The sequence below is a fragment of the Microcebus murinus genome, chromosome 1 (genome assembly GCF_040939455.1).
Source record: "Microcebus murinus isolate Inina chromosome 1, M.murinus_Inina_mat1.0, whole genome shotgun sequence".
Lineage (NCBI taxonomy): Eukaryota > Metazoa > Chordata > Mammalia > Primates > Cheirogaleidae > Microcebus > Microcebus murinus.
The window spans coordinates 2,284,870-2,303,245 of NC_134104.1; the positions used below are offsets into that span (position 1 = coordinate 2,284,870).

The 18,376-nt window shown below is 49.6% G+C and overlaps 1 protein-coding gene across 2 annotated transcripts in view; it reads right to left on the reverse strand.

Annotated features, from left to right (window-relative positions):
• Positions 1–1,236: 1,236 nt before the first annotated feature.
• The window catches only part of RRP1B (ribosomal RNA processing 1B), a 29,873-nt gene continuing 12,733 nt past the window's right edge, over positions 1,237–18,376 (reverse strand). Inside the window, exons 6-16 of one of the 2 annotated variants that reach the window (XM_012779084.2) lie at positions 18,123–18,252; positions 16,890–16,954; positions 16,159–16,340; positions 12,980–13,074; positions 11,924–12,021; positions 10,802–10,821; positions 9,557–9,685; positions 8,332–8,993; positions 6,500–6,652; positions 5,120–5,183; positions 1,237–4,216 (exon numbers count right to left, since the gene is read on the reverse strand). In XM_012779084.2, the coding sequence (XP_012634538.1) occupies positions 4,023–4,216; positions 5,120–5,183; positions 6,500–6,652; positions 8,332–8,993; positions 9,557–9,685; positions 10,802–10,821; positions 11,924–12,021; positions 12,980–13,074; positions 16,159–16,340; positions 16,890–16,954; positions 18,123–18,252 (1,792 nt within the window). In that variant the 3' untranslated portion in view covers positions 1,237–4,022. Of the gene's footprint in view, positions 4,217–5,119; positions 5,184–6,499; positions 6,653–8,331; positions 8,994–9,556; positions 9,689–10,801; positions 10,822–11,923; positions 12,022–12,979; positions 13,075–16,158; positions 16,341–16,889; positions 16,955–18,122; positions 18,253–18,376 lie in introns of both variants that reach the window. The other variant, XM_012779083.2, reaches the window with a different exon arrangement.

Here is an 18,376-nt window from a genome sequence, read left to right on the forward strand (position 1 = left end):
GAGGCTCTGTTCACTTTTCTTAATCTTTCCTGTTTTTTAGACCACATAACTTTGATTACTCTATCTTTAAGTTTGATGATTCTTTCCTCAGCCGCCTCAAATCTACAATAACAAAAAATTCACTAGAGTTAAATTTTCATTTCACTTAACTGTGCTTTTCAACACTAGAATTTCTCTTTGGTCTTTTTTTTTTTTTTAAATCTCGGCCGGGCGTGGTGGCTCACGCCTATAATCCTAGTACTCTGGGAGGCCAAGGCGGGAGGATCGGTCAAAGTCAGGAGTTTAAAACCAGCCCGAGCAAGAGTGAGGAGCGAGACTCTATCTCTACGAAAATTAGAAAGAAATTAGTTGGACAAGTAAAAATATATAGAAAAAATTAGCCGGGCATGGTGGCGCATGCCGGTAGTCCCAGCTACTCGGGAGGCTGAGGCAGGAGGATCGCTTGAGCCCAGGAGTTTGAGGTTGCTGTGAGCTAGGCTGACGCCACAGCACTCTAGCCCAGGTGATAAGAGTAAGATTCTATCTCAAAAAAAAAAAAAAGAAAAAAAAATCTCTATCAGTATTATCTGATGAGACAGTCGTTATATCATTTTTTTTTTTTTTTCTTGAGACAGAGTCTCGCTTTGTTGCCTAGGCTAGAGTGAGTGCCATGGCATCAGCCTAGCTCACAGCAACCTCAAACTCCTGGGCTCAAGCAATCCTGCTGCCTCAGCCTCCCGAGTAGCTGGGACTACAGGCGTTAGCCACCATGCCCGGCTAATTTTTTCTCTATATATTAGTTGGCCAATTAATTTCTTTCTATTTATGGTAGAGTCAGGGTCTCGCTCTTGCTCAGGCTGGTTTCAAACTCCTGACCTCGAGCAATCCGCCCGCCTCGGCCTCCCAGAGTGCTAGGATTACAGGCGTGAGCCACCGAGCCCGGCCTATCCTTTATTTCTTCAAAGATGGTTTCCTCTAGTTCTTTGGACATATTTATTGCGGCTGCTTTGCAATCCGGGTGCCCTCGGGGCAGTTTCTGTGCCTCCCTGTCCTTGTGCATGCGGCACTCTTCTGCTCCATTCAGAGAAGACTCGCTGGGCAACCCGCCATGGACTCTGGGTAGCAGAGATATGAAAACAGGTACCTCAAGTCGTGTTTTCAAACACAAAAACGCCATCTTTCAATTCCTGCTGTGTTATAATAGCTCCCAAAGAGGTATATTTTGATGCTTACTGAAAGTCAACACAAACACAAATCTGAGAGCAAAGACGTGGATCTTTAATGGACTTGGCTTTGACGGGTACTGACAGACCCTGCAGACACTAGCACGGTTTGCTTGTAAACAAAGTCCTTGCCAGGACAGTCAGGCAAATTCAGAGGAAACACAAACAAAAATTAAAGACAGACTCACAATTTCATTTTCTTTCCAATACTAACAATTGTTTCCAGATTTTCTTTATGCTTTGTGCTTTCAGTTCAGTAAAAGTTAGAAAGGGTAATAAAAGTCTGATACCTAATCGTACAAAATTGACCAGACTACGGAGAAGGACGAGATCATCATTTTACAAAACACCATTATTCAAGATCACCAGCGTTTGTTTAAATTATTTTCTTTTCTGGACTTCCAAGTCCCCTTGGCAATTTTATTTAGGAAAATAACATGCATCAAATAGAAAACTGGTATTCTCAACACATTTTCTTTGTGACATATTCTTGTGTATATATATATTAATGAAAATTTTTAAAAAGTTTTCTTTCTGTTGCCAAAACTTAGGCATTAAAAATAAACCACTGTAAACCTATTTGACCTACCCATAAAAAGGGGTCACCAGGACAGATTTGGAGGACACACAGAATCACGGATGCACACTGTCCCTCCCGGACGCCACCCCACAGGCTTGACTTTGACAGGAGGTGCTTTTGTAAGACGTCCAGTGGCACCTCAGGACAGACACGATACAGAAGTGCTATGAAGAAATGTTTCCGCAGTAGCTTGTAGAACAAATGTGCCATGTTTGCCCTAAAGTGTCTTGCTAAGACATCTCAACACTGCTGGCTTATATGGCCCATTTGACCTTATGACTCATCTTTAAAGCTGAAATAAAAATTTTTAGAAAAATAGTTTGACTAAGGATAATGAAACTTTTTTTTTTTTTAAACAAAAAAGTTAAAAATATTTGCTCACTTAAATCCAGACCTTTTGTTATGTCAGTTTTGGTTTTGAACGTGATTTTATGTATTATATCAAATGCAGCACACTAAAAACCATGCAACCACCATAACGAAGTTATGCTGTACGTAAGACTTCTCGTTACAGGGACTATTTAACAGCACGATGTTAACTATGTCTTTTCCCATGGCTAAGCAGGACAAAATGTTATCAGAGTAGGCAAAGAACAAAGTCAACACTTCCTTCTCATCAGGGCCTTCATCAACAAGTGAATCCGCCCAACGCCAAGCCAGTTTGGGTCTCCAGATGGAGCCCACCTTTGCTTCCGTGAATCAATGAAATCAAAGTCCAATCAGTGCAGCTCTGCGATCCCAGTGGGCCTCTCTGCCGTCCAAAGCCACGGCTGGGACCACAGAAGCAACTTGGGGTCCCGTTTGGGAGTAGCAGAAAAGGGCACTGGCCCAGGGCTTAGTGAAAATTTGAGGTTTCTGCATAGGGTGGGGCGTGATGGGATGAGGGTGGCTTTCACTTCCAGGCCCAAGATTCCCCTGAGCAGAGAGTGGGCTGGCTGGGAGAGCAAAGGGCACTGGTCAGCCAAAGCTACCCACTTCACGACTTCCTTCTGTTTAGAATCTATAACTGTGTGAGCCACGGGGAAAGAGCCTGACCCCGTGGCTTCCTTCAAGTGCCACTTGGTTCCGAGTCTGCATCTTCTCCATCTCTCAGGCAAAAGGTGCAGATCAATTATTGAGTGAGCACTGCTCTGAGAAAGTCACATATCTGTTTCTCCGACTAAAGTCTGGGCGCCTTCCATCCCAGTTTCTGTAATTAACTTAGATTAGAAGAACCATATAAAAATCAGTGAGTGGAAACTCCCATATTTTAGACTAAAGGTCATTGTGGACAAATACACATGCATGGTTCTTCCAGGCTGCGGCTTCTGCTCTCAGCAAGGCTTAGGTTTCAGACACCGTGGCCACGCCTCTAAGGAAAGGATTCTAACCCAGGATGGAAAAGCTGCTTTGGGGACGTCAATCATTTAGCTCCTCAGCTCAGACACTGACATATAAAGAGAAACTGGAGCCCAGGAGCCTGGAAGAACGAGTGTGCTCGATGCAAAAACACTGCAGACCGTAGTAGAGGGGCTCGGTGCAGGGGTGAGCCCCGGGTAAGAGCCAAGGGGGGTGCTGGCCCCCAGAAGACACTTTGGGCTTGCCGTAGAGGTAGGAGAACAGGGAAGGAACAGGTGAGAGTGGAAGAGAGAAGCCCCCAGGGCAAGAGTCTCTTCTCCCCTGCCTGTCCACTCCCCCAGTTGAGTACACGTAGAAAATTATGGTATTGCCGATTCTGTTCCCAGAATCATCCTTACCGGTAAACTGCCAAATACCCACAGGACACGGGGTGAAGCCCTACACGCTTGAAAAGAAAACAGACTGTTAGACTAGAAATAACCAGAAAACCAACCCAGCACGGCAAACACGGTTGTAACAAAGTTCTGCATGAACTGACAGCTGACTAGGAAGTGTAATTCCACACTTTAATTATGCTAATCAATTTATTGAAAGTTGTAGATTAGTGTGCTCTCCTCAGCTTCATACAAGATCTCAGTTCCTACACTGATGGGAATTACTGAAGTTACCCCAAAATGTGGAATCCCGGAGACCTTAAGCACAATGTCTGTAGCGAAAAATTCCACGGAGAACCTGTGGCCCCCGGTGGAAGGGACGAGTAAACAGCAGCTCACGTTCAGAACCTCGTGTACACCAGTTATAGGGACTTATAAAATGATAAAAAGGCCCTAGGTTCTTAAAGTTATAATTTATAGAATATTCTGTACAAAAGCAGTCTTTAAAAAGAGACTCTGCTACTGTCCTCAGAAGAAATCCACAGCAGTCGGCCTCCTCTTTGGAGTGGCGGCCAGCGGCTTCTTGGTCACCTGGGGAGTGCTGGCAGGCGAGCTGGGGGGTGTCTTCAGCACTCCGTGCAGGGGCTTCTGCTCGGGATTGAAGGCCACTCGGGAGGGGCCCGTGGGGCTGACCAAGAGACTCTTGTCTGTCTTCTTGAATTCTGTTCCAAATGAGAGTAAAACGTCCTGTTAATTGGGTGTGACCTCTGTCCCTTCTAGCCATGTAGGGGTGTCCTGCTTCGGGGCTTGACACTCCCTCCCTGGCTTGGGGCAGGGTGATGCCATCTCGAGACCCCAGCAACCGTGGGGCTTCCCAGGCGTGTCCTGGTTCTTCTGGAGGACAAGCCCCGGCCCCTGTGGACTGGGGAAGCCCCAGCAGGCCAGGTGGGGCAGGGCTGCTGGCGGGCATCAGGACCCAGGCAGCTGCGCCGGGCTCACCGGTGGCGTGCAGAGCGGCAAGGAGCCCTTCCCGGGAGGATTCACCCCTCCCGCACCCCCAGTGCTAAGGACAAGGCTGAGGCGAGCACCCCAGGTCCTCCCAGAGCCCCTCCATTACTGTGGTCCCCAAGAAGCATCAGGCCTTAAATCCATAATGTTTTTGAAAACTCTGGTTTCTTTTGAAAAAATAAATGGATAGCACCAGTATGGAAAGTAGCAAGATAGGGCTGTCCCTCCTCTTCCCCCTCCTCCCGGAGGCAGGTGGTTCTGAATTTTGGTGAAGAGGCAGCACAGCTAAGGGACCTCAGGCTCTCCAGCAGCCCCTGCGCGACGGCTTTCTGTATTCAGGAGGGCGGCTGGGAAATGTCTTTTCTGACCACGTCTCACCAGGTAGCCTCCCAAGGGGTTCCAGGAAATCTCTCTGGCCCCCACCCACAGCTCCGCAAGGACGCGGGACACACTGCTGGGCGCTCGCTTCTGACTCAGACACTGGCGGGGAGAGAAGCCCTTGGCCTCACGGCCCCAGGACCCCCCCAGCCCCCTGCCTCCCTCGGGAACTGTCGCTGTCCCACGAGGCCGGGCCTGTGCTCCTGGGGAAAGGCCTCCAGAAGCAGGTCTTCGCTCACCTGCAGTCATGTTCCTGTTCAACCCAAAGGTGACTTTCTTGGAGCTGGACGGTGTCTTGTTTAGCTACAGAAAAAACAAAAGGAGTAACATAAAAGGAACTGCTCGGTCTCCTTTAGGGAGTTTTCTGAAGAGCGTGCCCTGGAGGGAGCACTGAACGCTTACTGACCGGGACACAGGTCAGAGGGCCAAAAGGGACAGTGGGCTGGTCCCACACTGCGGCCCAGTCCTGGGTCTTTGTCGAGCCCGTGCCACCACACTTCCCCGGGCCGCAGCTGTCACACAGCCTTTGCACAGCATGCCTGTCTCCCCGCCCGTGAGGGGCAGCACCCCTAGCGCCATGCTGCAGCTGCCGCTTCGTCACGGGCCACAGTGAAGACAGCAAACAAAATACGGCTGTCTGAAACCTTCTACACTGGAAAAAGTTCGCCGCCAAAAAACTGTAAGAGAGTCAGTAACTCCTCATTCATTTTGTCCCATGGTTTCTAAGTTTTAACTTGAAGATTACATGAAATTGATCATACCAATGATGGAATCTAACTTCCATGGGTAAAGAATTTAAACTCTCCAACTTTTTGTGCAAAGGAGTCCCAATTATCCATATATTCCAAGAGTGCATCAAAATTAACTATGTTCTAGGCCAGGCGCAGTGGCTCACACCTGTAATCCTAGTACTTTGGGAGGCGGAGGCGGGTAGATCAACTGAGGCCAGGAGTTTGAGACCAGCCTGAGCAAGAGCGAGACCCCATCTCTATTAAAAATAGAAAGAAATTAATTGGCCACCTATAAATATATAGAAAAAATTAGCCGAGTATGGTGGTGTATGCCTGTGATCCCAGCTACTCAGGAGGCTGAGGCAGGAGGATCGCTTGAGCCCAGGAGTCTGAGGTTGCTCTGAGCTAGGCTGACGCCATGGCACCCTAGCCTGGGCAGAGTGAGACTCTGTCTCAAAAAAAAATTACCTTCTTTCCCATTTGAAAAATTCCTAAAAGCCGATCCATTTTGTATCATGAGACACTTCCTCAAATTCCTTCCCCATTATTTCTGTGTGAGTCCCCCATTCCTACCTTACAACCACTTTTGCTTTAACACCAGAAATGTTTCATGAGTGGAATGTGTGCCATCAACCGCAGCTCAAAGCACCCGGACTGTGATCCCTGGGGAGGGGCCCATGCCAGCAGAACACTACGCTGTCACCAGGGTTAAGGACTGGGTTGCAGAGCCAACCTGGGCTCCTGTAACAGCCCTGCCCCTGTGGACAGGCTCTGAGGCCAGCTGCGCATGCTCTGGGCTCAGGGAGGCCAGGGTGGGCCCAGGCCCGGCACCCACATCTCTGTGCCCTGTGGGGGGATGGGCTGCGCCACTCTGGGGAAGGCATGTACCTGGACGGCAGGACCTGGAGAGCAGGTGGCAGTGTTGCTCTTGGCTTTTCTGACGAACAGGGGCTTGGGTAGGAAGGGGGTGTCAAACTTCACAAAGTCATTCTCTGTCCTCAGCTGCTTCTTCTTCAAGGGGCCGACAGTCCCACTGACTCCCTGCAGGAGCAAGGGGCAAGAAGCCGTTGCACGACAGAGCCTCGGTGGCAGCCCATGCACACAAAGGAGTGACAAAGGACAGTGCGGCAGCAGAGCCACAGGCAGCAGACGCGACTCACCAGCTCGGACCCCACAGCCCACGGCTTCCTGCGCTGGGTTTGCAAAGGGCCCTTCCACTTAGCAGAGCGACACACAAACGACCACTTCCCTGCCACGCCACCGTGGCTTCGTCTTCACACTTGTGCCAACATTCTGAGCATTTGTGCTCCCTTACTTTCTCGTTTGTGATTAGAGACCTCACTATTGGCTGGCAGCCTTGCACACGGAGGGTGAGTGACATCCAGGCGGGCTCTACAGCCCCTTACAGGCAGGTGCAGGACATGCATGGGACAAGTGCAGCTACAACCACCCACAGCAAAGACCTGGGTCTAGCTCTGGGGTCTCAGGTGTCCCGGAGGCCAGTGAGCGCAGCCGACCTGCTGGCGTGGGCAGGCTCCAGATGGCTGCCCCAAGGGAAGGACGGCTCCAGGAGCCTTCTCTTCTGCTCCTCCCCTGCGCCAGGAGAGATGTCAGGTAGACAGCGCCTCCCTCGGGATGGGAAACCTCCACTGACCCTGGGACCGATTTAGCCACTGTCCCAATCCTCTCTACAATAGACTGCCCAGAGCAGGAGGGGCGGCAGCGCCCTGCTAGCCAGGGAAGACCCAAGACCAGACGTCGACCTCCTGCGGCGCAGCTTAGTGCTGTTTTGCCAGCTCAGACTTGTTCCTGACCATAAGTCTAACTCACGTAACCACTTAGCGACACTGTCAGAAAGGCCTCAAGCCAGCACTTCACCAAGTCTACACAAGTCGCCTTAATCATAGGCCCTGATGTCCTAACCCTGGCAGAGCAGCATGTGTGAATGCGAGTTCTGAACCTGGGTTGGCACACTGTTTCTGTAAAGGCCCAAAGAGTGGCCGTAAGGTCTGCCACCACTACCCAGCTCTGTGCTGCGGAGTGGGAACAGCGGGACAGTGCACACACCAGCGGGCGTGGCCCAATGCCACAGACCCTGCTGTGGTAGACAGCACACCGCATCCAGAGATGTGTCAACAGCAGGCCAAGAGCCCAGGTCCTCATTTGTATCTGGCTTTAGAGACCCAAGCAGACGGGAAGTCTTTTCATGGGCCGGCGCAGTGGCTCACGCCTGTAATCCTAACACTCTGAGAAGCCGAGGCGGGAGGATCGCTTGAGATCAGAAGTTCGAGAGACCAGCCTGAGCAAAAGTGAGACCTTGTCTCTATTAAAAATATAAAAATATGGACGACTAAAAATATACAGAAAAAATTGGCTGGGCACGGTGGCACATGCCTGTAGTCCCAGCTACTCGGGAGGCTGAGGTGGGAGGACCTCTTGCGCGAGGGGTAACTGTCCCAGCTCGATGCTGAGCCTTCCCTGACCTCTGAGTATGTGGCTGAGGGGAGTGAGGGTTTTGGAGGACTTGAACTTGGCCACCGAGACCAGCTGTCTGTCATTTACCTGTCAGTGAAGGTTGTTACAAACCACAACCTACTCTAACTCTGCCCAGGCCAGAGGCCTGACCACTGCCCCACCCCACCCTCGCAGGAGGCAGTGGAGCCCCCAAACACGCCTGTCCCAGAGCTGTGGCCACCTGCCTGGGGCCCGTCCCGCCTTACCAGAGCTGAGCTCGGCCTGACTGTGGGTTCCAACACTCCATTGTGTTCTACCAAGTTCGACATCTCTTTCATTTTCTTCCTCTTTTTTAAGATTGCTGTTTTCTGGCTGGACAGGTCATAGAGGTCGCAGTTGCTGGGCTCTGCCTTTTTCTTCTGCAGCCTCGCACACTGGGGCAGGCTGGCCTGGCTGCCTCCCGCCTCCGCCGGGCCTGTGGGGGGGCTTTCCTTCTGCACCGGGGGCCAGGCCAGCGTGGTCAGGCCACTGCCACTGACTGGGGGAGTGCCGAGTTTCCGCTTCCTTTTCGGGACTTGGGCTCCGTCTGTCGGGGAACCTCTGGTGGCAGGTGCCTGAGGCTGTCCACTGCTCAGGCCGCTCTGGGCCAGGTCCTCCAGAGGTGACACTGCTGAGGTCTCTCCCGGGGCCCTCAGGCTCTTCTTCCTCGGCCGCTTCCTCCTGTTGTGCATGGAGACGGAGGGGGCGTGCTCCGAGCCGCTCTCCTCCCCGGTGCTGGACGAGCCGCCGCCATTCTGTTCTAGGGACGGGACTTCATCGCCTGGGCCCGAGTTCTCAGGCTGGGGGTGGTTCTTCCTCTTCTTTTTCCTTTTTCTCTTTTGAATACTGCCTTCGCTGCCCTCTTTCTCAGCAGCAAAGACGGTGTTCCCTGCAAAGACAGAAAGCCAATGAACAGGCACCCAAGGCAAGGTGGGACAGAGTCTCGCTGGCAGTCCTGCGCCAGTGTGACTGGCAGACGGACTTTCCCCACAGAACAGCTTTTGTTCCCTTGATGCACCTGCTGCTCTTGTCACCTGGCCTCTCTTCCCCATTCCCAGCCGACTGGAAACCTGTCCAGTTCAATGTAACTGGAACCCAAACCATGGGATCTCTATTAATCTTAAGGCCAAAACGGAGAAACCACAGGTCCAGAGCAGTCATCAAGCCACTGCTCCAAAGCAGCTCGGAAGCTCCGCCCCTTCCCCCGAAGATGCTCTTCAGAGTATGTGGAAGCTTCCAGTTGAGTGGGGCCGGAATGGTGGTTCCACAGGAAATAACAAAACACTCAGACGAGTCTTTACTTTTCAGCCATGAAAAACCAAAGCTTTTTGCCCTGCTAACTCATGAAGACATGAGCGCTTGGCAAGCCCCTTAGACTCGTGTGCGTGTTGCTGCCCAAGGCCTCGTCACGCCTCCTCTCCGGCCCTCTCTGATGTAAGATTTGCAGCTTACCTTTCTCCTTTTCCGAGTCAGCCTTTTCTACAAGTTTATTGCCTTTTTTCTTATGCCTTCCTTGACTGAGGGTTTGGTCATCTTCATCAGCAGAAATGTCCTCAGCAAAATTAAGTTGAGATATACTGCCTGCTAGATGCCAAAGTGACACCACGTCAGCTTCCTGACACTTTTAAGACTCTGCCCCAGTGGCCTAAGAGCTGGGCCTCCCGCCTCGCCCAGGCCAGATGCTAAGCCCTGACTTCTGCCTCCTCACCACCGTTCCTCACCACTTGTCCAGCCCAAGCCTGAAAGCTGCCGGTACAGGAATTACAGACTTGAAAAAGTGTTGTGGATTTCTCCCCAAGGCAAGGCGAGGGATCACACACCCCTGGAGACGCCCTGTCCAGGTCTACCTGGGGGGCTTGGCAAAGGAGGTCTCCACGGTCCACCTGGCTCTGTGGTGCTTTCTCGATTCCAAGTGCCCCGGTGCACGGGGCACACAGGCCAGTGAGCCCCAGACTCGCTCAGGTCTAAACAAGCTCACAGCAGCCTCTCTCTGGGGAGAGCTGACCACAACAGCAAATGAAAGGGACCTGAGAGATCAACTTTGTTTCTTCATAAAGATCACTGAGAATGTATCTAGTTAAAAGAACAATAAAAACCAAAATAGGCTGGGTGCGGTGGCTCATGTCTGTCATCCTAGCACTCTGGGAGGCTGAGGCGGGAGGATCCCTCGAGGTCAGGAGTTCGAGACCTGCCTGAGCAAGAGCGAGACCCCATTTCTACTAAAAATAGAAACAAATTAATCGGCCAACTAAAAATATATATAGAAAAAGTCAGCCAGGCATGGTGGCACATGCCTGTAGTCCCAGCTACTCGGGAGGCTGAGGCAAGAGGATTGCTTGAGCCCAGGAGTTTGAGGTTGCTGTGAGCTAGGCTGACGTCACAGCAGTCTAGCCTGGGCAACAGTGTGAGACTCTGTCTCAAAAAAAAAAAAAACCAACAAAACAAAACAAAACACCACACCACCCAAATATAATAGGGCAATCTCCCCTTTGCCCCGGCATTTGCAGGGGAGCTGGGGGGGGGGGCAGTGGGAAGGCTCCAGAAGGGCCCATGCCTGGGTGCACGTAGGTGAGGTTACTATTTCTTATGAGATAGAGGTCCTACAAGCCTGCCTTTCGCTATTTGGCATTACTGCCCTCAGTGGGGTCCGTATTCTTGTAAGAACATCATGAATTGTAATCCTCTGACTTTCCTTACCTTCAGAGAGATCTTGGAATCTGAAAAAGAAAACAAAAGTTCATTAAAAAAAAAACCCTTCTTTCTGTCTTCTGTATATATATATTTATACACACACACACACACACACAAGTGATATCTAAATATTTAATTTAATGTTCACTTAATAATTCACTTTCTTTTTCCTCCAGGAGGGGAGGCTAGAGAGGAAATTCTGCTAAGGAAAGGTGGTGTGATTCCCAAGCAAACACTCAAGAACAGGTAGCCCTCAATGATCATCAGTGTCACCAAGAACATGGCAGGCTGAAGGATCTGTCCCGGACACCTAAACAAAACTAGGAAGTTAAATTTTCCTTACTTGTTTCTAAAGGCAGAAATAGTTTAGAGCTCAGCTTATATTCAAATCTCCAGTGGGAAAAGGCCAAGCAGTGTTTGGCTTTGCACAGTTTTGGTGGACCAGAACAGAGAAGTGCTGAAGTGCAGGGAGGTATAGGAGCAGAACACTCGGGGGGCAAGTCCTGCCCCAATACCTGACAGCAGTGACCTCAGCCAGCTGCCCTCCCTATACCCTGTTAACCCAGCTGTCAAAGGGCGGAGCAAGGAAGCTACCTTCTAGAGCTTTTCTTAAGACAGACAGGGTGTTATCTGCCATTAGCCACCATGTGCCGTGAGGCTCCGCAGCAAACTGCATGTCACCACGTCATTAGTCATGACCACCCCTGCACCGACTGTGCATCAACTAGAACTTTTGGCATAACCGTGCTGGGGAGGGCAAGAGATAATAACCTAGCCCCCGTCTATCTCAACAGCACCAAAAGGCGACACTCAAACAGCAGACTGACATCACAGCTTCTCAATCTGTTAATGTTAGACATTAACAGACTCTGTACATCATCGTAAAGTAGCCGAGAGACAAGTATGGCTGCATTGGAAGACTGGAACTTGGGGGTGGGGCAGCTGTTTCCATTCAACCCTGCAGTGTATGTTAGTCTGCTACACTGCTATGAATAAACACATCAAAGAACAAACACACACACAAAAAGGTGAGCACACAGACAGCTAGTCCTACACAGTGAGATAAATAAAAGGGTTGGACTTGGACACGAATGAAAATCAAAGGAACCCTCTCACCCAGTCACTGACTTTTTGATTAGTTTGGAGAGACGCTTCCTGTTGAAAGGAGGGATGTTTTTCCTGTTGGTAATTTCCAGGAGTCGATCGGCAACAGCTTTATAGTCAAACTACGCACAGAGAGAAATGAAAAGTCAGTCTGCAGCAAAACCACACTGCCTAACTTGGAAATTCACACCTACTAGAGAGAGAAAACCCACTGGGATGGGATTTTGGAAGTATTTGGCAACAGAACAGTCTAAACAAGCATATGCTAAGACTTGGCAAGCATAAGTGTAAGCACCAACTCTGACATATCCATGTTCTAGTTATTCTTGGGAGAAGCTGGGTAAGTAATTCTTCCTTTTTTGTTGTTCTTCTTAAAATTGTAGTAGAATACACACAATAACATTTACCTGGGTGTGCTTCATTTTAAGTTAATCTAGATCTTTCAGTATATACTTGGTAAAATAGTAAACTTTTTTTTTTTGAGACAGAGTCTCGCTTTGTTGCCCAGGCTACAGTGAGTGCCATGGCGTCAGCCTAGCTCACAGCAACCTCAAACTCCTGGGCTCAAGCGATCCTCCTGCCTCAGCCTCCCTAGTAGCTGGGACTACAGGCATGTACCACCATGCCCGGCTAATTTTTTCTATATATATTAGTTGGCCAATTAATTTCTTTCTATTTATAGTAGAGACAGGGTCTTGCTCTTGCTCAGGCTGGTTTTGAACTCCTGACCTCGAGCGATCGCCCGCCTCAGCCTCCCAGAGTGTTAGGATTACAGGCGTGAGCCACGGCACCTGGCCGTAGTAAACTTTTTAATTGCAAAGTGTCACTGGAGCTGGTGCTGTGGTATGGACAGAACAGATCCTGGCAATTCAAAGTGAGGATGATTACTTTTCAAAATTCCATCCCAATTAAATTTCTTTGTCTCCAATGAGCTCATTCTAAGGAAGGTGACATTAGTGACTGAAGGGATTAGAAAGGACTTTGGTCCTTAGGCCATACAGCTTAGTTGTGACCCTAATTCTCTGGCTTGGCCACCCACAGCAGATCTATATCCTATAAAAAGCAACGCCTGCCACCCACCTGGAGAAGGGGCCCAGCGTCCTCCAAGGCTCTGCAGTCATCTCTCCCTCTCTCATCACCAAGCCCGTCTTTTCTGGAGTGATTCTTGCCCAGTGCTATGAAAACATCCAAAGACAAATTCTTGATACATCAAATACAAAGCAATAACCACTTCCAAAGAAGCCACTGTCTAATTAGATGTCTCTTAGTAAAAAAGAATTTAAGAAAAGCCCTGAAAATACGTTTATAATATTTCTCAGAGACTTTCTGATTGTTCGGTCTCTGGGAATGAGGATAAGTCTGGGAGAAAACATACATTTTGCCTTTTCTATTTATAATGACGTCACAGGCAAAACCAGAGACCTGTCTGCTGCCTTCGCAGTCCCCTACCGCACGCACTGCCCTCGCGTGAAGGCTTCGGCCCAGGGGGGTGCGAAGCTCTGGGGTCAGGGACCCAGGTATGTGGGTCTAGGCACCACACTGCTCTGGACTGTCAGGAGGAGGAGGACGGAACCAGGAATGCGTCCCCATTTTTAGGTCAGTCAGGACCACAGTAAACAGTCTAGCACAGGAGCACACTCACTTTTCAGGAAGCTGCCTGAGGAAATACAAGTCAATATCAATGCAACTGTTAGCATTTAAAAAATAATTCAGCCAGGCATGGTGGTTCACGCCTGTAGTCCTAGCACTTTGGGAGGTTGAGGCAGGAGGATCGCTTGAGCCCAGGAGTTTGAGGCTGCTGTGAGCTATGATTTTGCCACTGTACTTCTGGCTGGGCCAACAGAGTTAGACCCTGTCTCTAAAAAAAGAAAAAAAATATTCAAAGATTCTTAAAGCCTATGAAGGAGCAGATAAAAATGACTAGTGAGAACTGAAAGGTTTTCCAAACGTGCGCCATTTCTGGAGCGCTACGTACTTGTCAGTGGTGTGGCATCGGGCACAACCTGCGGGAGACGAGGCAGGTCCCGCACCCGGCCCCGAGCAGGTGTAAGTGTCCAACAAGCATCTGCCAAGTGCACCTGGGAGAGAACGTCTGTGGCTGCACACAGGAGAGAGCTAAATGGCGTCTATAGTTTTTTTTGTTTTTTAACAGATAGGGTCTCACTATGTTGTCCAGGCTGGACTTGGACTCCCAGGCTTAAATGACCCTTCTGTCTCAGCCTCCTGAGTAGCTGGGATTACAGGCACATGCCACCATGCCTGACTGAGACTGTGTCTAGTTTATTTTTTTGGAAACAGGGTCTTACTCTGTTGCCCAGGCTGGTCTCAAACACCTGGCCTCAAGTGATCCTCCCACCTCGGCCTCCCAAGGTGGTGAGATTACAGGCTGAGCCAACTCGACCACCCCATGTCTAGTTTAGACTGACAGAAATGTGGGGCGCAGGGGGACCCTGAGACTACTCCCACACCTACACAAAATTTGCTGAAGGTCATCAGTTAACTCTGTCATCTACACCTGTGGTCCCCAACCCCTGGGCTGTGCACTGGTATCAGTCTGTGGCCTGTTAGGAACAAAGCCACATGGCAGGAGGTGGGCAGCGAGTGAGCCAAGCGTCACCTGTATTACAGCCACTCCCCATCACTCACATCAGCGCCTGGGCTCCGCCTCCTGTCAGATCAGCGGCGTTAGAGTCTCAGGGGAGTGCGAACCCTACTGTAAACTGCACATGTCAGGGATCTGGGCTGCGGCTCCTTATGAGAATCTAACGCCTGATGATCGGAGTGGAGCTGAGGCGTTGATGCTAGCGCTGGCGAGCAGCTGCAAATACAGACTGTCATTAGCAGAGAGGTTTGACTGCACGATAAATGTAATGCGCTTGAATCACCCTGAACCCATCCCTAACCCCCATCTGTGGAAAAACTGTCTTCCACAAAACTGGTCCCTGGTGCCAAAAAGGGTGGGGACCGCTGATCTACACGGAATTTAAAATTAGAGTATTTCTTTTTTCTTAAAGACTTGCTGTTTTTTTTCCTGATTAAACATAATATACAATCACCGTAGTAAAATTAGAAAATAGAGAAAAGTAGAAAGAAAACAAAAATCACCCATAATTCTGCCACCTACGGCTATTAACATTCTGGTCTATCCTCCAGATTTTTGAAGGCACATATAAACCTTTAAAAAACAAATCAGGCTCCTCCTACATAGTTTTGTGTCATGCTTTTAAAAAGAAATTATATTTCCTTTCATCATTAGTTTTTTTGTTTTTGTTTTTTTTGAGACAGAGTCTCACTTTGTTGCCCAGGCTAGAGTGAGTGCCGTGGCGTCAGCCTAGCTCACAGCAACCTCAATCTCCTGGGCTCAAGCAATCCTCCTGCCTCAGCCTCCCGAGTAGCTGGGACTACAGGCATGCGCCACCATGCCCGGCTAATTTTTTTTTTGTATATATATTTTTAGTTGGTCAATTAATTTCTTTCTATTTTTTTGGTAGAGATGGGGTCTCGCTCAGGCTGGTTTCGAACTCCTGACCTTGAGCAATCCGCCTGCCTTGGCCTCCCAAAATGCTAGGATTGCAGGCGTGAGCCACCGCGCCTGGACTCATCATTAGTTTTTGAAAACTTTGTTAATAGCTATAAACACTTCAAATGCATGGGCAAACTCTAACCTAACTGTTTACCTCAGTCTGCAGAGAGAGGCCCGAAACTGCCGTGGGAATCTGGCTGGGCCTGCGCCTTCCAGCATGCACAGTACACGGAAGCCCATGGACACAAAACAGTAGCCAGAATGTCAGTCCACAGCGGGCACGGAACACAGAGAAAAAGAGCCCTGAAAGGAGCCATGGGCTGAGAAAGGCAGACACAAAAGCATGTCCCCCGTGGAACCGTATGGCAGGTCCCCTGAAGAAACAAGGCCATACCAGGGTGTTCGAAGACATCCCACAGAACAACAAAGCAACTGCAGAACTCCAGAGCAATAGCGGTGATAACTGGAAAACTCTAGAGGGAAGTCCTGAGGTCCTAGGAGGTACAGAAATGTGCCTAAGCTACATGTGACAGGTCTCGGGTGTCCCCAGACTCTAGCCAGGCACAGGCGCTTGAACACCCACTGCTTCCTTTCTCAGGAGGGGTGGAGACAGCGGTGTCCTCCACAAACCAACTCCAGGTGTGCCGGGCAAGACACGAGGACACGCATTGCAGAGTGAGCAGAGTGTGTGCAACGAGGAGTGCACCAGGCAGGCCACTCGAGCTCAGCCTCTCACCTGTCTTCTTTTTACAGGCTGCTTTTCTCCATATCGTCTCATTTTCAGGGGCCTCTTCCTCAGGGAGGTGACTGTCACCCATTTTTGTCTTCTGTTCCTCCACTGTCTCTTCAGGTACAAAAGGAGACTGGTCTACAATGGCTTCAAAAACGCCCCTAGCTATCGTCTGCACCAGGGTCTGGCTGAGGGCAGAAGCACAGTGACAGAACACAATTAGAACAGTTCCCCTAGCCTTGCTGTTTGAGGGGTACGTGAACCCCTTTGAGCCCTGCATTCATCACTTGAATGTGGTCTGCCCCGGGGTGTGGGGACCCTCAGCCTGCCAGTGGGCATCTGTCTCCCTGACAACACTTCTGTGTGGTTAACTGCAACTGCAAGGAACTGCCACACGCCACCCAGCGGGAGGGCAGCAGACGGAACCCTGGGTGTGCACGGGCATTCCTGGGGTGACCGGGGAAGCCCCAAAGCTGGAATGTGCACGGGCATTCCTGGGGTGACCGGGGAAGCCCCAAAGCTGGAATGTGCACGGGCATTCCTGGGGTGACCGGGGAAGCCCCAAAGCTGAAAGAACCAAATCACTGTTCAGAGCTTCAAATGTCTTGTTAATGGGAATAGAAACTTTGGCTGTTCTCAGCTCTAGAAAATCACCATGGGAGCCTGACTGTGCTTCCGAACAGAAAACAACCCCCAACCACCAACAAGCAGTGAGAACACCCAGGTAAATCACTTACTCCTTAGTCTTGGCGGCGATTTTACAGAATGGATCAATAAACTTGAGATTCTGATCTGCTAAAAGCTGTAATTCAGAAATAAAATGGGAAAAAAATGAGAAACAAAAGAGCCTTTCTCTTTCTGACATGTCCTTGAAAAAGGAATCATTTGCATTTTTCACATAAGGTGGTCAGACAAGGCTTGTCTCACACAGCCCAAAAGTGCCGACGGGGAGCGCCACAGAAGCCTGCAGCCAGGCTCAAGGCGCAGGCTGTGCCCGCCACTTGGCATCTTAGCGCAGCCGCAGGAGAAGCCGCCCGATCCGACCAGCGCCGCTCTACACGTCCAGCACAGGGAGCATGTACACACCCCTCTTCTAAGAGATGTTCTACGTGGAGACCATTGGAAAACGTGAGCCAAAGGAATTATTGTTCTGCATATAGCATTTATCTTGTCTTTTACTTTAAAAAATATACGTTCCTGGCCGGGCACAGTAGCTCACACCTGTAATCCTAGCACTCTGGAAGGCCGAGGCAGGAGGATCACTTGAGCTCAGAAGTTCAAGATCAGTGTGAGCTAGAGCGAGACCCCATCTCTACTAAAAATAGAAATTAGCTGGACAACTAAAAACATACAGAAAAAATTAGCCAGCCATGGTGGCGCATGCCTGTAGTCCCAGCTACTTGGGGGGTGAAGTAGGAGGATCAGCTGAGCCCAGGAGTTGGAGGTTGCTGTGAGCTAGGCTGACGCCACGGCACTCACTCTAGCCTGGGCAACAGAGTGAGACTCTGTCTAAAAAAAAAAAAAAAAGTTCCCTACAGAACACTTGTGAAAAAAAAAAGTAAAATTTGCTCATATTCCCAAATTCAGATGATTGCATACTAAAAATGTACATTTCCTTTCTAGTCTTTTGTCTATTTATATATGAGCATATACTTTAAAAAAAAGTCATACAGTTTGTATACCTTTGTTTACTGCCTTTTCTTTCTACTGCTTTAAAAAAAAAAATCAACATATATCCTGAGCATTTCTCCATATTGCTGAATTCTTTATTGGACTCTACAAGGTTGCTTTCAATTGTTTTGTAAAACTGCCACAAACATCCTTAGCATATGAAGCTTTGTTTATACACCCATTAGTTACTTAGAACACATTCCAGATGGGCCGAACAAATTTACGCTGCTACTGTCACTGGTAGCAGAGTGGCAACCAACAGCACCCCCTTGGCCCCCTCGGGCACTGCTGCGGCTCACCTCCTTCCCTCCCACTTTGGAGAGCTCGTCCAGATAAATATCGATGAAGTGGAACCTCACTCCATTAGGAGACTGACTCTCGGGGCACAGGATCTCCTTCATCAAGACATCTAGGAAAAGCTTGATTCGGCTGAAGAAAAAACACACGTGGTTCTTTTAAAGATAGCGTGCCAAGAGAAAATGAAGGTATTTAGCTGAGTGCCTACACTGCACAACTATCAACGCAAGGCTAACACAACAGTTTCAGAAGGAAA